The sequence below is a fragment of the Oncorhynchus masou genome, chromosome 14 (genome assembly GCF_036934945.1).
Source record: "Oncorhynchus masou masou isolate Uvic2021 chromosome 14, UVic_Omas_1.1, whole genome shotgun sequence".
In the NCBI taxonomy this organism is placed as follows: domain Eukaryota; kingdom Metazoa; phylum Chordata; class Actinopteri; order Salmoniformes; family Salmonidae; genus Oncorhynchus; species Oncorhynchus masou.
In genome coordinates this window covers 17,801,391-17,817,107 of record NC_088225.1, presented here as the reverse complement: position 1 = coordinate 17,817,107, position 15,717 = coordinate 17,801,391, and the positions used below count along the sequence as shown (strand labels likewise).

The window sequence follows — 15,717 nt, the reverse complement described above, 5'->3', positions numbered from 1 at the left end:
TACTGGTCTGATATCTGAAGTTACATACAGTACTGGTCTGATATCTGAAGTTACATACAGTACTGGTCTGATATCTGAAGTTACATACAGTACTGGTCTGATATCTGAAGTTACATACAGTACTGGTCTGATATCTGAAGTTACATACAGTACTGGTCTGATATCTGAAGTTACATACAGTACTGGTCTGATATCTGAAGTTACATACAGTACTGGTCTGATATCTGAAGTTACATACAGTACTGGTCTGATATCTGAAGTTACATACAGTACTGGTCTGATATCTGAAGTTACATACAGTACTGGTCTGATATCTGAAGTTACATACAGTACTGGTCTGATATCTGAAGTTACATACAGTACTGGTCTGATATCTGAAGTACATACAGTACTGGTCTGATATCTGAAGTTACATACAGTACTGGTCTGATATCTGAAGTTACATACAGTACTGGTCTGATATCTGAAGTTACATACAGTACTGGTCTGATATCTGAAGTTACATACAGTACTGGTCTGATATCTGAAGTTACATACAGTACTGGTCTGATATCTGAACTTCTGTAGACTGTCATCGACGTATCCTCTACTGATGTGCTTGTTGATTATGTTGTTGTCGTTGTTGTTGACTTCCAGATCGCTACGTTGACACTTTGGAGTGTAACTCCTCTCATTAACACCTAGTGATGTAATGTCCTTCTCTTTAATGTCATGTTTTTGCGTGGCGGCTCAGAGAGGCTCTGTTATGAGGCAAACCAATTTAACGGTCCTGGACTTGGACAATTATTCACAAAGAAATAAACACACTGCCATCTCGACAACACAAACACACACAAAAGCATTCATTATTTTGAGTCATTTCATTTAGACTTACCAAGCGACTGACACCTACATGAAAACTCACACAAACGTTTCTACACCCACATCAGGGATATTTAACTCTGACTAACAAATGTACCCGATACGATATAAAACTCCAGGTTGTTTAGTCAGTCTGTGACACTGCTAACTCACTGCTAACTCACTGCTAACTCACTGCTAGGTCTGTTTTTATCAGAGCACTAGTGTGGATCCATCTCACCCTGCTTTTTTCCACTCCTCTATATTTGGCTTTGTCACCCCTTCCACCTCTCTCTCTCTATCGCTCCCTTTATTTTTATTCATCACCGTTTTACTCACCCCCTGTTCTTTTTCATTTTCTCTCCATCACCCTCCCTCCCCTGTGGTGTTCCCATCTGGAGAACAGACAGGGAAGGGCATTCTGGAGGGAGAGAGGGATGAACAGAGAAGGAAAGGAGGTGAAGAGAAGGAGAGATTCTACACTATGTAGAAGTAGACGAAGAAGAGAAAAGGGAGAGAGAACGCAGGAGAGGAAATAGAGGTGAATGAACAACCCCCCTTTCACCTCATCACCTTTCAATCCGCTTTTAGATGGAAGATGTTTTTATATTGACAGTAAGAGATCTTGTACACCTCCTGATCTGTCTAATGAAGCAGGCTTTTACTGCTCTGACTAGCTGTGACAGTTTAACAAGGCTCGGTCGAGACGGCAGTCAGCTAAATGAATGGCTTAAATTGATATTGTGGCACAGCGATTACATTAACAAGGATTAGAGGAGGAGGAGAGATGATCAGGGAGAGATGTTCTCCCTCTATACATTTTCACCCCTAGTGTCCATCTTTATCAATCCATTCCTCCTTTCTCCCTATTTGACCTTATCCTCCCTTCTTTACTCCTTTACTTGTCTCCTCCTTCCTTCCTTCCTTCCTTCCTTCCTTCCTTCCTTCCTTCCTTCCTTCCTTGTTCTCTTCTTCCATCCAAATAAGCCTCCCTCCTCCATGCCCCCTCTCTCCCTGTGTCTCAGAGCCCATGGCAGTGAACTCCCCTAGTAACACACATGACAACTGTTCTGGGGCAGCGGTCTGTGAAATAGGGACAAGGAAGCACACACACATTCTGGAGAAGAGTGGATTATTGCCCTCCATCACAAGAGGTGCTTTCAAATCACATTCTGGTGCACATTGTACGTTTTACATTATAGGTGAACACTCATGCACACATACACTCATACACATATGACCACACACACATGAGTCACACACACATGACCACACACACGAGTTACACACGAGTCACACATACATGACCACACACACGAGTCACACACACTAACATGACCAAACACCTGCCAACATTCTCTCGCTTGCCCCCTCCCCCTTGTACTCTTTTTCCCTCTCTCACTCTCACTCTCTTTCTCTCTCTCTCTCTCAATCTCTCCCGCTCTCTTTTTTTCTCACTCAATCTCCCTCTCTCTCTTTCTCTCTCTCTCTCCCTCTCTCCCTCTCTCTCCCTCCCTCACACACACACACGCGCGGGGCCATACACTAAATTCACAGCAGTATAGCTTAACATGCAGAGAGAGAAACAAAAAGAGAGGGAGGGAAGGAGAGAGAAGGGAAGAACAGCAATAGGCAGTGAAGGCAGAAAGGCACCAGAGAGAAGTAGGGGGAGAGAGAGGGGGAGATTGAGCGAGAGACAGGGAGGCAGAGAGGGAGGGAGGGAGGGAAAGGCGACAGAAGACAACATCGACATACATCGAACGAAGCACTGACAGAGATGATGTGAGTGCCTTTTAAAGAGAATCTCTCTCGCTCTAATTCTCTCTCTTCCTTCTGCTGCTCATCCCCAGCTGAATCTCTCTTCTTCTTCCTGTCTGTCTTGATGCGTCTCCTTCCTCCCGTTTCCCTGCCTCGCTCTCATCTTTTCATTCATGTACTCTGCTTTGTTTACAGACAATGTGAGAGAGGAAAGAGGAGGAGAGGGGAGGGGACATGTGTGTGTGTTGATTAAAGGCCATGGGGGAGGGGAGATGTTAAGAGTGATCTAAGGGCATGTAGGGTCACTGAAGTAGAGAGGACGGAAGAGGGGTAGGACAAAACGAGTGCAGAGATTACAGAAATGGGGAAATGGTAGAGACATGAGATGGGAGGAAGACATAGGTTGACAGGTGGTGAAAAGAGGTAGGAGATGGGAAAAAGAGAGAGAGAATATAGAATTCACGTGTTGTCTATATTTGGTTTATTAAAGGTGCAATATGCAGAAATCTCTCTACTATTTCCTGGTTGCTAAAATTCTAATAGTTCTCCTGATTTCTGTTAATTTTGACAAAACAAGCAATGCATAGTGTAGAGAATCATTGTACCATCTAAACCGCTGTGAAATACATTTTCAATAACCCAAAATGTTGTATTTTCAGCTGGTCGAAGCTATTGTACAAAACTGAAAGTAAAAGATGCAAAAACTAAACTTAAGAACGGGAAGCATAGAAATAGCTCACATAGAACACATCTACTGCTTCTTAGACGTGCTTTCAAAGAAGTCAGATTTCTATGTGAATTTGATAATAGATGAATCATCTATCATAATGATCATAAATAGCCTGTATACATATATGAGTTGTGAAAAACATTGTGATTGTGATGACAGGATGCAAGCCTCATACAGTTCAGAGCAACAGTCAGTGCGTTATACAGTATCTCCCTATCTGGAGTGAGTTACGGCAAGGGAGAGGAGTCAAACAGAACATGGCCTTAACTCATCCAAAATGCATCCGTTCTTGTGAATGGAGAATCATAACTGAGGAGGAAAACAGTGATAGACAGACTTGGTGAATACCACTGAGAGAGATACATACAGAGATAGAAGAAAGGAGAAAGGAATGTGTTTGAGTGTGTGTATGTGTGTGCGTGTCAGTGCGTCTCTTTTCTCTTTATATTCTGTTGGTGTATGAAATAGTCACATACTCAGCAAACAAACCCGATCACCCCTTGGCCCGCTCTTTCTCCCCTTTCTCAAAATTACCTCATATCTCTCTCCCTTTTTATGCTAAACCATCTTCCCCCTCACTCACACACTCCCTCCTTCTCCCTCTCTTGTTCCCCTCTCTCTCTCTCTCTCTCTCTCTCTCTCTCTCTCTCTCTCTCTCTCTCTCTCTCTCTCTCTCTGTGTCGCAGTCACAGTGAACCATCTCCATCTCTCTCCTTCTCCCTCGTTCTCTTTCTCTCTCTCTCTGTCTGTCTTAAGTATGAAGGGGCTGGGAGAGCTAGGCCCTCACTCTCTCTCTCTCCATCGCTCTCTCCTCCTCTCCTCCCCTCCCTCGGCTCGTACTCACTGCTCTCTCGCTGGAAGACGAGAAGGAGGAGGAGGAGGAGGGGGGGGGAAATGGCGATGGGGGGATGCGGCGAGGAGGATCTCTCCCTCTCTTCTTCCTGGCCGTCGCTAGGCCCCATGAATAGGAGTGTCTGGTTCATTTACAGGTACTGGCTGTTTTTGATTTCTCACTGGTCGCAGGGCTGGAGGATAGAGGGATGGTGGGAGGGAGGGAAGCAGGGAGGGAGGGAGAGGAGCATGCATGTGGACATGGATGGTAGACTGGAGTGATTAGGAAGACTAATCGATAGACAGATGGGATGTGTTGCAATGCATGAGCCTGTACGTGTGTCCGTGTGTGCGTCTGTGTGTGTGTGTGCGTCTGTGTCTGTGTGTGTGTGTAGTGAGGAAGGAGAGACGCATGCACAGCCCGGTACATTAGCAGTAACGTTACAGCCTAGCTGTGTCTCCATGTACATTAATCACTCTCCTCTCCCTCTCCGTGTCTGTACGTCTGTCTTCAGTAGCAACACAGTACCGACACAACTGTCTGATAATTGCTGCTTCTCTCATCTGCAGAATGTGTGTGTGTGTCGTGTTTGTGGGTCTCTGTGTGTGACGGTCTGTGAGCTGTTGTTGATTGAGAACAAGGTATAGGAGGCAGATCTATAACATGTATCCCCGCTCGTGGCTCTGCTTCTACTGTGTCTACATATGGTGTGTGTACGTGTGTGTGCGTTATCAATGTGTGCCCCTGTGTATGTGTACAAACATTAGTGTATAAGAGAATGAGAAGTGGTTTGAGAGGTGCATGCTGTGCCATGGGTAGCAGTCCCCCTTGCTATGCTTCTAGATGATGTTACCAATACTTATAGCAGAGCTGGGACGATAAACCCCAAATGATCCGCACCGACCATACCGATCACTGATCGCAGGCATTTTGCTGTTACCGTTCACTACGAAAAGTATCCTATACTAGAGAAATGTGTAGTTCTACACGTGCTTCTACACCTGCATTGCTGTTTGGGGTTCTAGGCTGGGTTTCTGTACAGCACTTAGTAACATCAGCTGTGGAAGAAGGGCTTTATAAATACATTTGATTGATTGATTGATTGATTGAAGTTTGAAATGAAATAAGTTTTCTAATATGGGTGATTGTTAATGGGACAACCATTAAACTAGTATTAGTAGTTTAGAGGATAATAGTTATGAACTGTGGTGCACATTAATGTTATAAACTGTGGTACACATTAATGTTATAAACTGTGGTTCACATTAATGTTATAAACTGTGGTTCACATTAATTAATGTTATAAACTGTGGTACACATTAATGTTATAAACTGTGGTACACATTAATTAATGTTATAAACTGTGGTGCACATTAATGTTATAAACTGTGGTACACATTAATTAATGTTATAAACTGTGGTGCATATTCATGTTATAAACTGTGGTTCACATTAATTAATGTTATAAACTGTGGTGCACATTCATGTTATAACTGTGGTGCACATTAATGTTATAAACTGTGGTACACATTAATTAATGTTATAAACTGTGGTGCATATTCATGTTATAACTGTGGTGCACATTAATGTTATAAACTGTGGTACACATTAATTAATGTTATAAACTGTGGTGCATATTCATGTTATAAACGTTGGTGCACATTAATGTTATAAACTGTGGTTCACATTAATTAATGTTATAAACTGTGGTGCACATTCATGTTATAAACGTTGGTGCACATTCATGTTATAAACTGTGGTTCACATTAATTAATGTTATAAACTGTGGTTCACAATAATGTTATAAACGTTGGTGCACATTCATGTTATAAACTGTGGTTCACATTAATTAATGTTATAAACTGTGGTTCACAATAATGTTATAAACTGTGGTTCACATTAATTAATGTTATAAACTGTGGTGCACATTAATTAATGTTATAAACGGTGGTTCACATTAATTAATGTTATAAACTGTGGTTCACATTAAAGTTATAAACGGTGGTTCACATTAATTAATGTTATAAACTGTGGTTCACATTAATGGTATAAACTGTGGTTCACAATAATGTTGTAAACTGTGGTTCACATTAATGAATGTTATAAACAGTGGTTCACATTAATGGTATAAACTGTGGTTCACATTAATGTTATAACTGTGGTGCACATTAATGTTATAAACTGTGGTTCACATTAATTAATGTTATAAACTGTGGTGCACATTAATGAATGTTATAAACTGTGGTTCACATTAATTAATGTTATAAACTGTGGTGCACATTAATGTTATAAATTGTGGTGCACATTAATGAATGTTATAAACTGTGGTGCACATTAATGTTATAAACTGTGGTGCACATTAATGAATGTTATAAACTGTGGTGCACATTAATTAATGTTATAAACTGTGGTTCACATTAATGAATGTTATAAACTGTGGTGCACATTAATTAATGTTATAAACGGTGGTGCACATTAATGAATGTTATAAACTGTGGTGCACATTAATGAATGTTATAAACTGTGGTTCACATTAATGAATGTTATAAACTGTGGTGCACATTAATGTTATAAACTGTGGTGCACATTAATTAATGTTATAAACGGTGGTGCACATTAATGAATGTTATAAACTGTGGTGCACATTAATGAATGTTATAAACTGTGGTTCACATTAATGAATGTTATAAACTGTGGTGCACATTAATGTTATAAACTGTGGTGCACATTAATGAATGTTATAAACTGTGGTGCACATTAATGTTATAAACTGTGGTGCACATTAATTAATGTTATAAACGGTGGTGCACATTAATGAATGTTATAAACTGTGGTGCACATTAATGAATGTTATAAACTGTGGTTCACATTAATGAATGTTATAAACTGTGGTGCACATTAATGTTATAAACTGTGGTGCACATTAATGAATGTTATAAACTGTGGTGCACATTAATTAATGTTATAAACGGTGGTGCACATTAATGAATGTTATAAACTTTGGTGCACATTAATGAATGTTATAAACTGTGGTTCACATTAATGAATGTTATAAACTGTGGTGCACATTAATGTTATAAACTGTGGTGCACATTAATTAATGTTATAAACGGTGGTGCACATTAATGAATGTTATAAACTGTGGTGCACATTAATGAATGTTATAAACTGTGGTGCACATTAATGAATGTTATAAACTGTGGTGCACATTAATGTTATAAACTGTGGTGCACATTAATGAATGTTATAAACTGTGGTGCACATGAATGTTATAAACGTATCATTCTATTTATGGTTACAGCATTAATTGAGGTCATTTATCAGGATGGGGATTTTTGTCCATATCCCCCAGCAGCTCTAACTTCTAGATTGTGTTGCATGGATCAGTTACATTGGAGATACAGTAGGTATGCATGTAGGAGGAACATGCTTAGATGATTGTGTGGTGTTATTACGGTATGCACAACCTTGAGTTGGTGACAGACTTGATGACAGGAGAGCTTGTGTCAGTATAGATACCACTGGGCTGCAGTCCAGAGGAATGTTTGTGTGAGGAACATAACCAACCTAACAAACCAATCCCCATGGTGTGGCGGGCCCCAAATTACACCTTATTCCCCATATAGATCCCATTCATCTCTGGTCAACAGTGGTGCACTAGGCTCAATTATGAGGAAGGTGTCATTACAGATGGATGCAGTCCGTGATTGTGTGGTGCTCATTGGTTCATGCTGGCAAATGACTGTATTTAAGTGAGTTGCTATGCCAGTTGCTATGCCAGCGGAGGGGACTTGGGTGAAGAAGAAGAAGGGAAGAGAAACAGTCAAGCAACATACAGTACGTAAACATTATTCAAGGTAAACAGTATGTTGACAGTAGCTAGTTGAATCATTGGATGACTGGTTAACTACCTAAACTAGGTCTTCCAAAAGGGGATCAAGTGGCTGACATGCAGGTGCTTGTGGGTATTCTCACTTCTTCTGTGGTCTTTCCATGATAGCTCCATGTACTCTAGTTAGATAGCAACTGGAAATGGCCAATTATTGTCATCTCCCATACTCATTATCCCCTGTTTATTCATGAGGCTATTTTAGCGAGGCGGACCAACATAACCTGACCTCTTTATTGGCTCCACATGTGAGGATTCTTCTTCTTTGGATGACTACGTCTGTGTCATCAGAGCACCTCGCTGTGCATACATTTCTCTCTTCCAGTGGAGTCAGGCCTCTCTATATTACACCAGCTGGATCCTACATCCTGTAGCTTGTTGCTCAGGCAACCGTCATCATCATATATAGCCGAGCATCTTAGAGCGTGAGGTTCTGGAACAACATCTCTGGTCTTTCTGTCAACCAACCCAGCGCAAACTCACTGTACCTCACCTAGTCGCCGACACAAGGCTGCCCAGCGAGTCCTTGGTCTGGTGCATTATGTCATCAGCTGACCCCTGACCCCAGAGAGGACACAGGAAATACAAAACCCACTGCCCAGCTCTGGGGAGCCGAGTCAGGGCAGAGACAGTTAAATGTATTAATTCATGTGCTTAAAAAATGTGCCCTCATTTCAGAAGGTCTCTGACCCCTCTCACCTCCCTCTCTCTCCCAGGATTAAGGCTCCCTCCTGGGGCAGTGTGCATGTATGCAGGGGGATACCTATCTCCTACCTCTCTCTCCTACCTCTCTCTCCTACCGCTCTCTCTCCTACCTCTGTCTCTCCTACCTCTCTCTCCTACCTCTCTCTCTCCTACTGCTCTCTCCTACCTCTCTCTCCTACCTCTGTCTCTCCTACCTCTGTCTCTCCTACCTCTCTCCAACCTCTCTCCTACCTCTCTCCTACCTCTGTCTCTCCTACCTCTCTCTCTCTCCTAACCTCTCTCCTACCTCTCTCCTACCTATCTCTCCTACCTCTCTCTCTCCTACCTCTCTCTCCTACCTCTCTCTCTCCTACCTATCTCTCCTACCTCTCTCTCTCCTACCTATCTCTCCTACCTCTCTCTCTCCTACCCCTCTCTCTCCTACCTATCTCTCCTACCTCTCTCTCTCCTACCTATCTCTCCTACCTCTCTCTCTCCTACTTCTCTCTCTCCTACCTATCTCTCCTACTTCTCTCTCTCCTACCTCTCTCTCTCCTACATATCTCTCCTACTTCTCTCTCTCCTACCTCTCTCCCTCCTACCTCTCTCTCTCCTACCTATCTCTCCTACCTCTCTCTCTCCTACTTCTCTCTCCTACTTATTTCTCCTACTTCTCTCTCTCCTACCTATCTCTCCTACCTCTCTCTCTCCTACCTATCTCTCCTACCTCTCTCTCTCCTACCTATCTCTACCTCTCTCTCTCCTACCTATCTCTCCTACCTCTCTCTCTCTTACCTCTCTCTCCTACCTATCTCTCCTACCTCTATCTCTCCTACCTATCTCTCCTACCTCTATCTCTCCTACCTCTCTCTCTCTTTCTCTTCTTCCTGCTGTCCCCTTTTTCCACTCCTTTTTAATGTATCTCATGTTATCGCTAAGTGTCTCTCCCCATCTCTCTCTGTCCTCTCTCTTAGTGACTATATCATCAAGGAGAAGACAGTGCTTCTGCAGAAAAAAGACAGTGAGGGTTTTGGCTTTGTGCTGAGAGGAGCCAAGGGTAAGGAAACACGTGCGATCAGCTGTTGATAGATAGACAGTCAGGCATACAGACAGGCCTTTAACAAACAGGCACACACACACACACACACAGATGAACACACTTGGACAGTCTCCCTGTGCTGCATGGGCTTCATCAGTCTAGTTGTTACAGTGGTTATGACATAATGCTGGTTACCCCTCTGTTCTCTGTCTTCAGCTCAGACCCCCATCGAAGAGTTCACTCCCACCCCAGCCTTCCCAGCACTGCAGTACCTGGAGTCTGTCGACGAAGGAGGCGTGGCCTGGAGAGCCGGTCTGAGAATGGGAGACTTCCTCATTGAGGTGTGTGCTGCTAGGGCATGATGGGAGCTGAAGTTGGATTCTTCACAATGACTGTTATTATGAAAAATCACCCTCTCTAACCAATGACATGGACTTCTTCTTCTTCCCCTCTATTCCCCCCCATCCCCCTCTCAGGTGAATGGTCAGAATGTGGTGAAGGTGGGACACAGGCAGGTGGTCAACATGATCAGGCAAGGTGGAAACGCCCTCATGGTCAAGGTTGTCATGGTGACACGCAACCCTGACATGGAGGATGGCCAGAGAAAGAAAAGTAAGAGACAACACAGGGTCTGGAACTACGACAACGATGATGGCGACGAGGATGAGGATAATAATGCTTTCCTTTCTCCACAGTCCCCCAGCAGAGTAAAAGACTAAGCACTCCGGCCATCGCTCTCCGCTCTAAATCCATGACCTCAGAACTGGAGGAGATGGGTAAGACATGGGGGATACGGGTTGGGTTCTGGGTAGAGACAGGAAAGACAAGGACAGAGGAGGAAGGAGACCAGGAACATACGGAGAGGGAAAGAGCATCTAGAAGGAATACAAAGGAATGTATAGCAGAGGGAGATCTAGGTCTGGAGATAGAGAGAGATGATGAGAAGAGAAGGTGAAAGACAGGAGGGATGGGTAGAGCTTAAGATGCATGAAGGGAAAAAAGCGACAGAGGCCTAAAAAACGAAAGAACCCAGAAAGAACCCACTGGGCACAGACGTCTGTTCCACGTTGGTTCACCGTAATGTCATTGAAATGATGTGTTGTTTCAGCCAGTGTGTGCCCATTGGGAAAGGAAAGGGGATACAAAGTCACAGAGAGGTGGGCTGTGATGGACAGAGGGAAGAAAAGGAGGGGAAGCAAGAGAGGCAGAGAAGTGACACTGTCATGTACTGTCTGAGTGTCCAGGGAAAGGTGTCAGAACCTTAATGGTGACAGCATTGTTAGGGTACCAACATGGATGAGAGTCTCAATGCATTTCACTGTTCTTTCAGAGGTTCCACACTGTCACTTCCAGCACCCCCACTACAGGTAACCCCTCAAACAATGACCCCACCCACCCCCTGATCCTTTTCACTGCGCCCCCTTTTACCCCCGCACCCCCAGACCCATAACCCCCGCACCCCCAGACCAGTCCCACGTCTCCACAAACACACCTACCCTGGCTGAGTGTGTTGTTGCCAGGGTAACACTGCAGGGGGTGGGTGTCACTCTGAGGGAGACTACTGTAGATGCTGCTGCGGTCTCCACTGAGCATGCTCACTTCGCCCATGATGATGATTTATGGGAGCAGATAATATGAGAGGCAAGCGGGAGCCTCTGAGTATTTCCTATCTGATCCTAGGTCAGATTCCAGCTCATTCCAACAGACTCCCACATGTCACTCTCCCTTACAAGCCAGTCTGCTGGGACATGACTCCTGTCCTCAATACACACGGCTTATTATCTCCTCTAGTGCAGAGCCAGGATAAGATCCAGATGGTTGGGTAACTACTAGCTCACTGTACCCCTGACTATCCCCCCAACACCCCTCTCTGTGGTCCAAACCCCTGACTATCCCCCATCACCCCTCTCTGTGGTCCAACCCCCTGACTACCCCCCCAACACCCCTCTCTGTGGTCCAAACCTCTGACTATCCCCCAACACCCCTCTCTGTGGTCCAAACCCCTGACTATCCCCCATCACCCCTCTCTGTGGTCCAAACCCCTGACTATCCCCCAACACCCCTCTCTGTGGTCCAAACCCCTACTATCCCCCCAACACCCCTCTCTGTGGTACAAATCCCTGACTATCCCCCCAACACCCCTCTCTGTGGTCCAAACCCCTACTATCCCCCCAACACCCCTCTCTGTGGTACAAATCCCTGACTATCCCCCCAACACCCCTCTCTGTGGTCCAAACCCCTGACTATCCCCCCATCACCCCTCTCTGTGGTCCAAACCCCTGACTATCCCCCCAACACCCCTCTCTGTGGTCCAAACTCTTACTATCTCCCCATCACCCCTCTCTGTGGTCCAAACCCCTGACTATCCCCTCATCACCCCTATCTGTGGTCCAAACCCCTGACTATCACCCCAACACCCCTCTCTGTGGTCCAAACCCCTACTATCTCCCCATCACCCCTCTCTGTGGTCCAAACCCCTAACTAACCCCTCATCACCTCATCCAAACCCCTGACTGACTGATTGACACACAGCATGAGCAGCCGCCCCACAGACCCCCCTGCCCTGCCCTGATCTCCCCCCACCTGTAAACCAATGATCACTACCCCTATAGTATGGAACATGCCAAACCTACACTACACTAATGTTGCAACCCCTCGTCCCACTACTACACACACCTTAATGCTGTAATAGCAGTATATCTACTGTATAACCCCACAGATACATGGCCCCTGTCCAGGGTGATAATGCAACTATACTCTCCATATTTAATGTAGAACCATACAGTAGATATATTTGTTTCATTTCATCTTCATAAACAAACATGTCTTTTCATATAAAAGTCTGTCCTGCAACTGTTCTTTACAGATCAACTTCTGCTCCTCATTCCATATGCACATTCCCTAAAGGTTTCAGGAGCAGAATGTGTGAGGGAGTCATATCAGCCTGAGCCATATGCTTATTCTAATGCCATGAATGAATATAGCTACCTCTGACAATGCCCATTAAACTGTCTCACCTCTATGTTTGGTGCAGTGTCCCAGTTCACCTGGAGGTCACACTGCACGATAGCACCAGCATCAACAGGGAAATGATATCACACACTTACCTGGGTTGTTCAGCGTAGTTTTAACAGCACGTTTCACTTCTAAAGCAGTAGCCGAAGCATCGATTACAAGGCTAATGACAGTATGCTATCTTTCTTTTCATTGGAAAGTTGTTCAACAGTTATTACACACACTGTTGTTTTCTAAACTGAATGACTTGGCGTGTCTGAAATGAAATGATCCTGAACATCATTCAGCTAACATTTAAGACATTTTAACAAAACACTAAACCAGACTACTTTCCTACCACTCACCACCTCTAAAAACGTGGTCCCCACAATACACAAGCTCACACAGTCACAGGGGTCTGTCTGAACCCCTCTCTAAACCTGTCTGTAGATCCCTGGGGTCTACTCACACACCACTACTCTCTAAACCTGTCTGTAGATCCCTGGGGTCTACTCACACACCACTACTCTCTAAACCTGTCTGTAGATCCCTGGGGTCTACTCACACACCACTACTCTCTAAACCCGTCTAACCCTGGGGTCTACTCACGCTCCACTACTCTCTAAACCTGTCTGTAGATCCCTGGGGTCTACTCACACACCACTACTCTCTAAACCCGTCTAACCCTGGGGTCTACTCACGCTCCACTACTCTCTAAACCTGTCTGTAGATCCCTGGGGTCTACTCACACACCACTACTCTCTAAACCCCGTCTGTAGATCCCTGGGGTCTACTCACGCTCCACTACTCTCTAAACCCGTCTAACCCTGTGGTCTACTCACGCTCCACTACTCTCTAAACCTGTCTGTAGATCCCTGGGGTCTACTCACGCTCCACTACTCTCTAAACCCGTCTAACCCTGTGGTCTACTCACGCTCCACTACTCTCTAAACCTGTCTGTAGATCCCTGGGGTCTACTCACGCTCCACTACTCTCTAAACCCGTCTGTAGAACCCTGTGGTCTACTCACGCTCCACTACTCTCTAAACCCGTCTGTAGAACCCTGTGGTCTACTCACGCTCCACTACTCTCTAAACCCGTCTGTAGAACCCTGTGGTCTACTCACGCTCCACTACTCTCTAAACCCGTCTAACCCTGGGGTCTACTCACGCTCCACTACTCTCTAAACCCGTCTAACCCTGGGGTCTACTCACGCTCCACTACTCTCTAAACCGCGTCTGTAGAACCCTGTGGTCTACTCACGCTCCACTACTCTCTAAGCCCGTCTGTAGAACCCTGTGGTCTACTCACGCTCCACTACTCTCTAAACCCGTCTGTAGAACCCTGGGGTCTACTCACGCTCCACTACTCTCTAAACCTGTCTGTAGAACCCTGGGGTCTACTCACGCTCCACTACTCTCTAAACCCGTCAGTAGAACCCTGGGGTCTACTCACGCTCCACTACTCTCTAAACCCGTCTGTAGAACCCTGGGGTCTACTCACGCTCCACTACTCTCTAAACCCGTCTGTAGAACCCTGGGGTCTACTCACGCCCCACTACTCTCTAAACCCGTCTGTAGAACCCTGTGGTCTACTCACGCTCCACTACTCTCTAAACCCCGTCTGTAGAACCCTGGGGTCTACTCACGCCCCACTACTCTCTAAACCCGTCTGTAGAACCCTGTGGTCTACTCACGCCCCACTACTCTCTAAACCCGTCTGTAGAACCCTGTGGTCTACTCACGCTCTGAGAACCCTGGGGTCTACTCACGCTCCACTACTCTCTAAACCCATCTGTAGAACCCTGTGGTCTACTCACGCTCCACTACTCTCTAAACCTGTCTGTAGAACCCTGGGGTCTACTCACGCTCCACTACTCTCTAAACCCATCTGTAGAACCCTGTGGTCTACTCACGCTCTGAGAACCCTGGGGTCTACTCACGCTCCACTACTCTCTAAACCCATCTGTAGAACCCTGTGGTCTACTCACGCTCCACTACTCTCTAAAACTGTCTGTAGAACCCTGGGGTCTACTCACGCTCCACTACTCTCTAAACCCATCTGTAGAACCCTGTGGTCTACTCACGCTCCACTACTCTCTAAACCCGTCTAACCCTATGGTCTACTCACGCTCCACTACTCTCTAAACCCGTCTGTAGAACCCTGTGGTCTACTCACGCTCCACTACTCTCTAAACCCGTCTGTAGAACCCTGGGGTCTACTCACGCTCCACTACTCTCTAAACCCGTCTAACCCTGGGGTCTACTCACGCTCCACTACTCTCTAAACCCATCTGTAGAACCCTGTGGTCTACTCACGCTCCACTACTCTCTAAACCCGTCTGTAGAACCCTGTGGTCTACTCACGCTCCACTACTCTCTAAACCCATCTGTAGAACCCTGTGGTCTACTCACGCTCCACTACTCTCTAAACCCGTCTGTAGAACCCTGTGGTCTACTCACGCTCCACTACTCTCTAAACCCGTCTGTAGAACCCTGTGGTCTACTCACGCTCCACTACTCTCTAAACCCGTCTGTAGAACCCTGGGGTCTACTCACGCTCCACTACTCTCTAAACCCGTCTGTAGAACCCTGGGGTCTACTCACGCTCCACTACTCTCTAAACCCATCTGTAGAACCCTGGGGTCTACTCACGCTCCACTACTCTCTAAACCCGTCTGTAGAACCCTGTGGTCTACTCACACTCCACTACTCTCTAAACCCCGTCTGTAGAACCCTGTGGTCTACTCACGCTCCACTACTCTCTAAACCCGTCTGTAGAACCCTGTGGTCTACTCACGCTCCACTACTCTGTTTTAACCTCTGTCTTTCCTCTCAACTCACTGCACTTTCCTGTGGTGGGGACGCGTCACAGTGGAGAGAGGTGAGACATCTCTCTGTCTGAAAGGCTGTGTGTGTGTGTGTGTGTGTGTGTGTGTGTGTGTGTGTGTG

At 45.5% G+C, this 15,717-nt stretch overlaps 1 protein-coding gene across 1 annotated transcript in view; it reads left to right on the top strand.

The window, feature by feature from the left end:
* LOC135554424 (SH3 and multiple ankyrin repeat domains protein 1-like) overlaps window positions 1-15,717 on the top strand; it is a 68,653-nt gene that overhangs the window by 35,981 nt on the left and 16,955 nt on the right. The window contains 5 exon segments of the mRNA XM_064986735.1: window positions 9,708-9,790; window positions 9,989-10,113; window positions 10,249-10,384; window positions 10,468-10,548; window positions 15,641-15,649. Of these exon segments, the coding sequence (XP_064842807.1) occupies window positions 9,708-9,790; window positions 9,989-10,113; window positions 10,249-10,384; window positions 10,468-10,548; window positions 15,641-15,649 (434 nt within the window).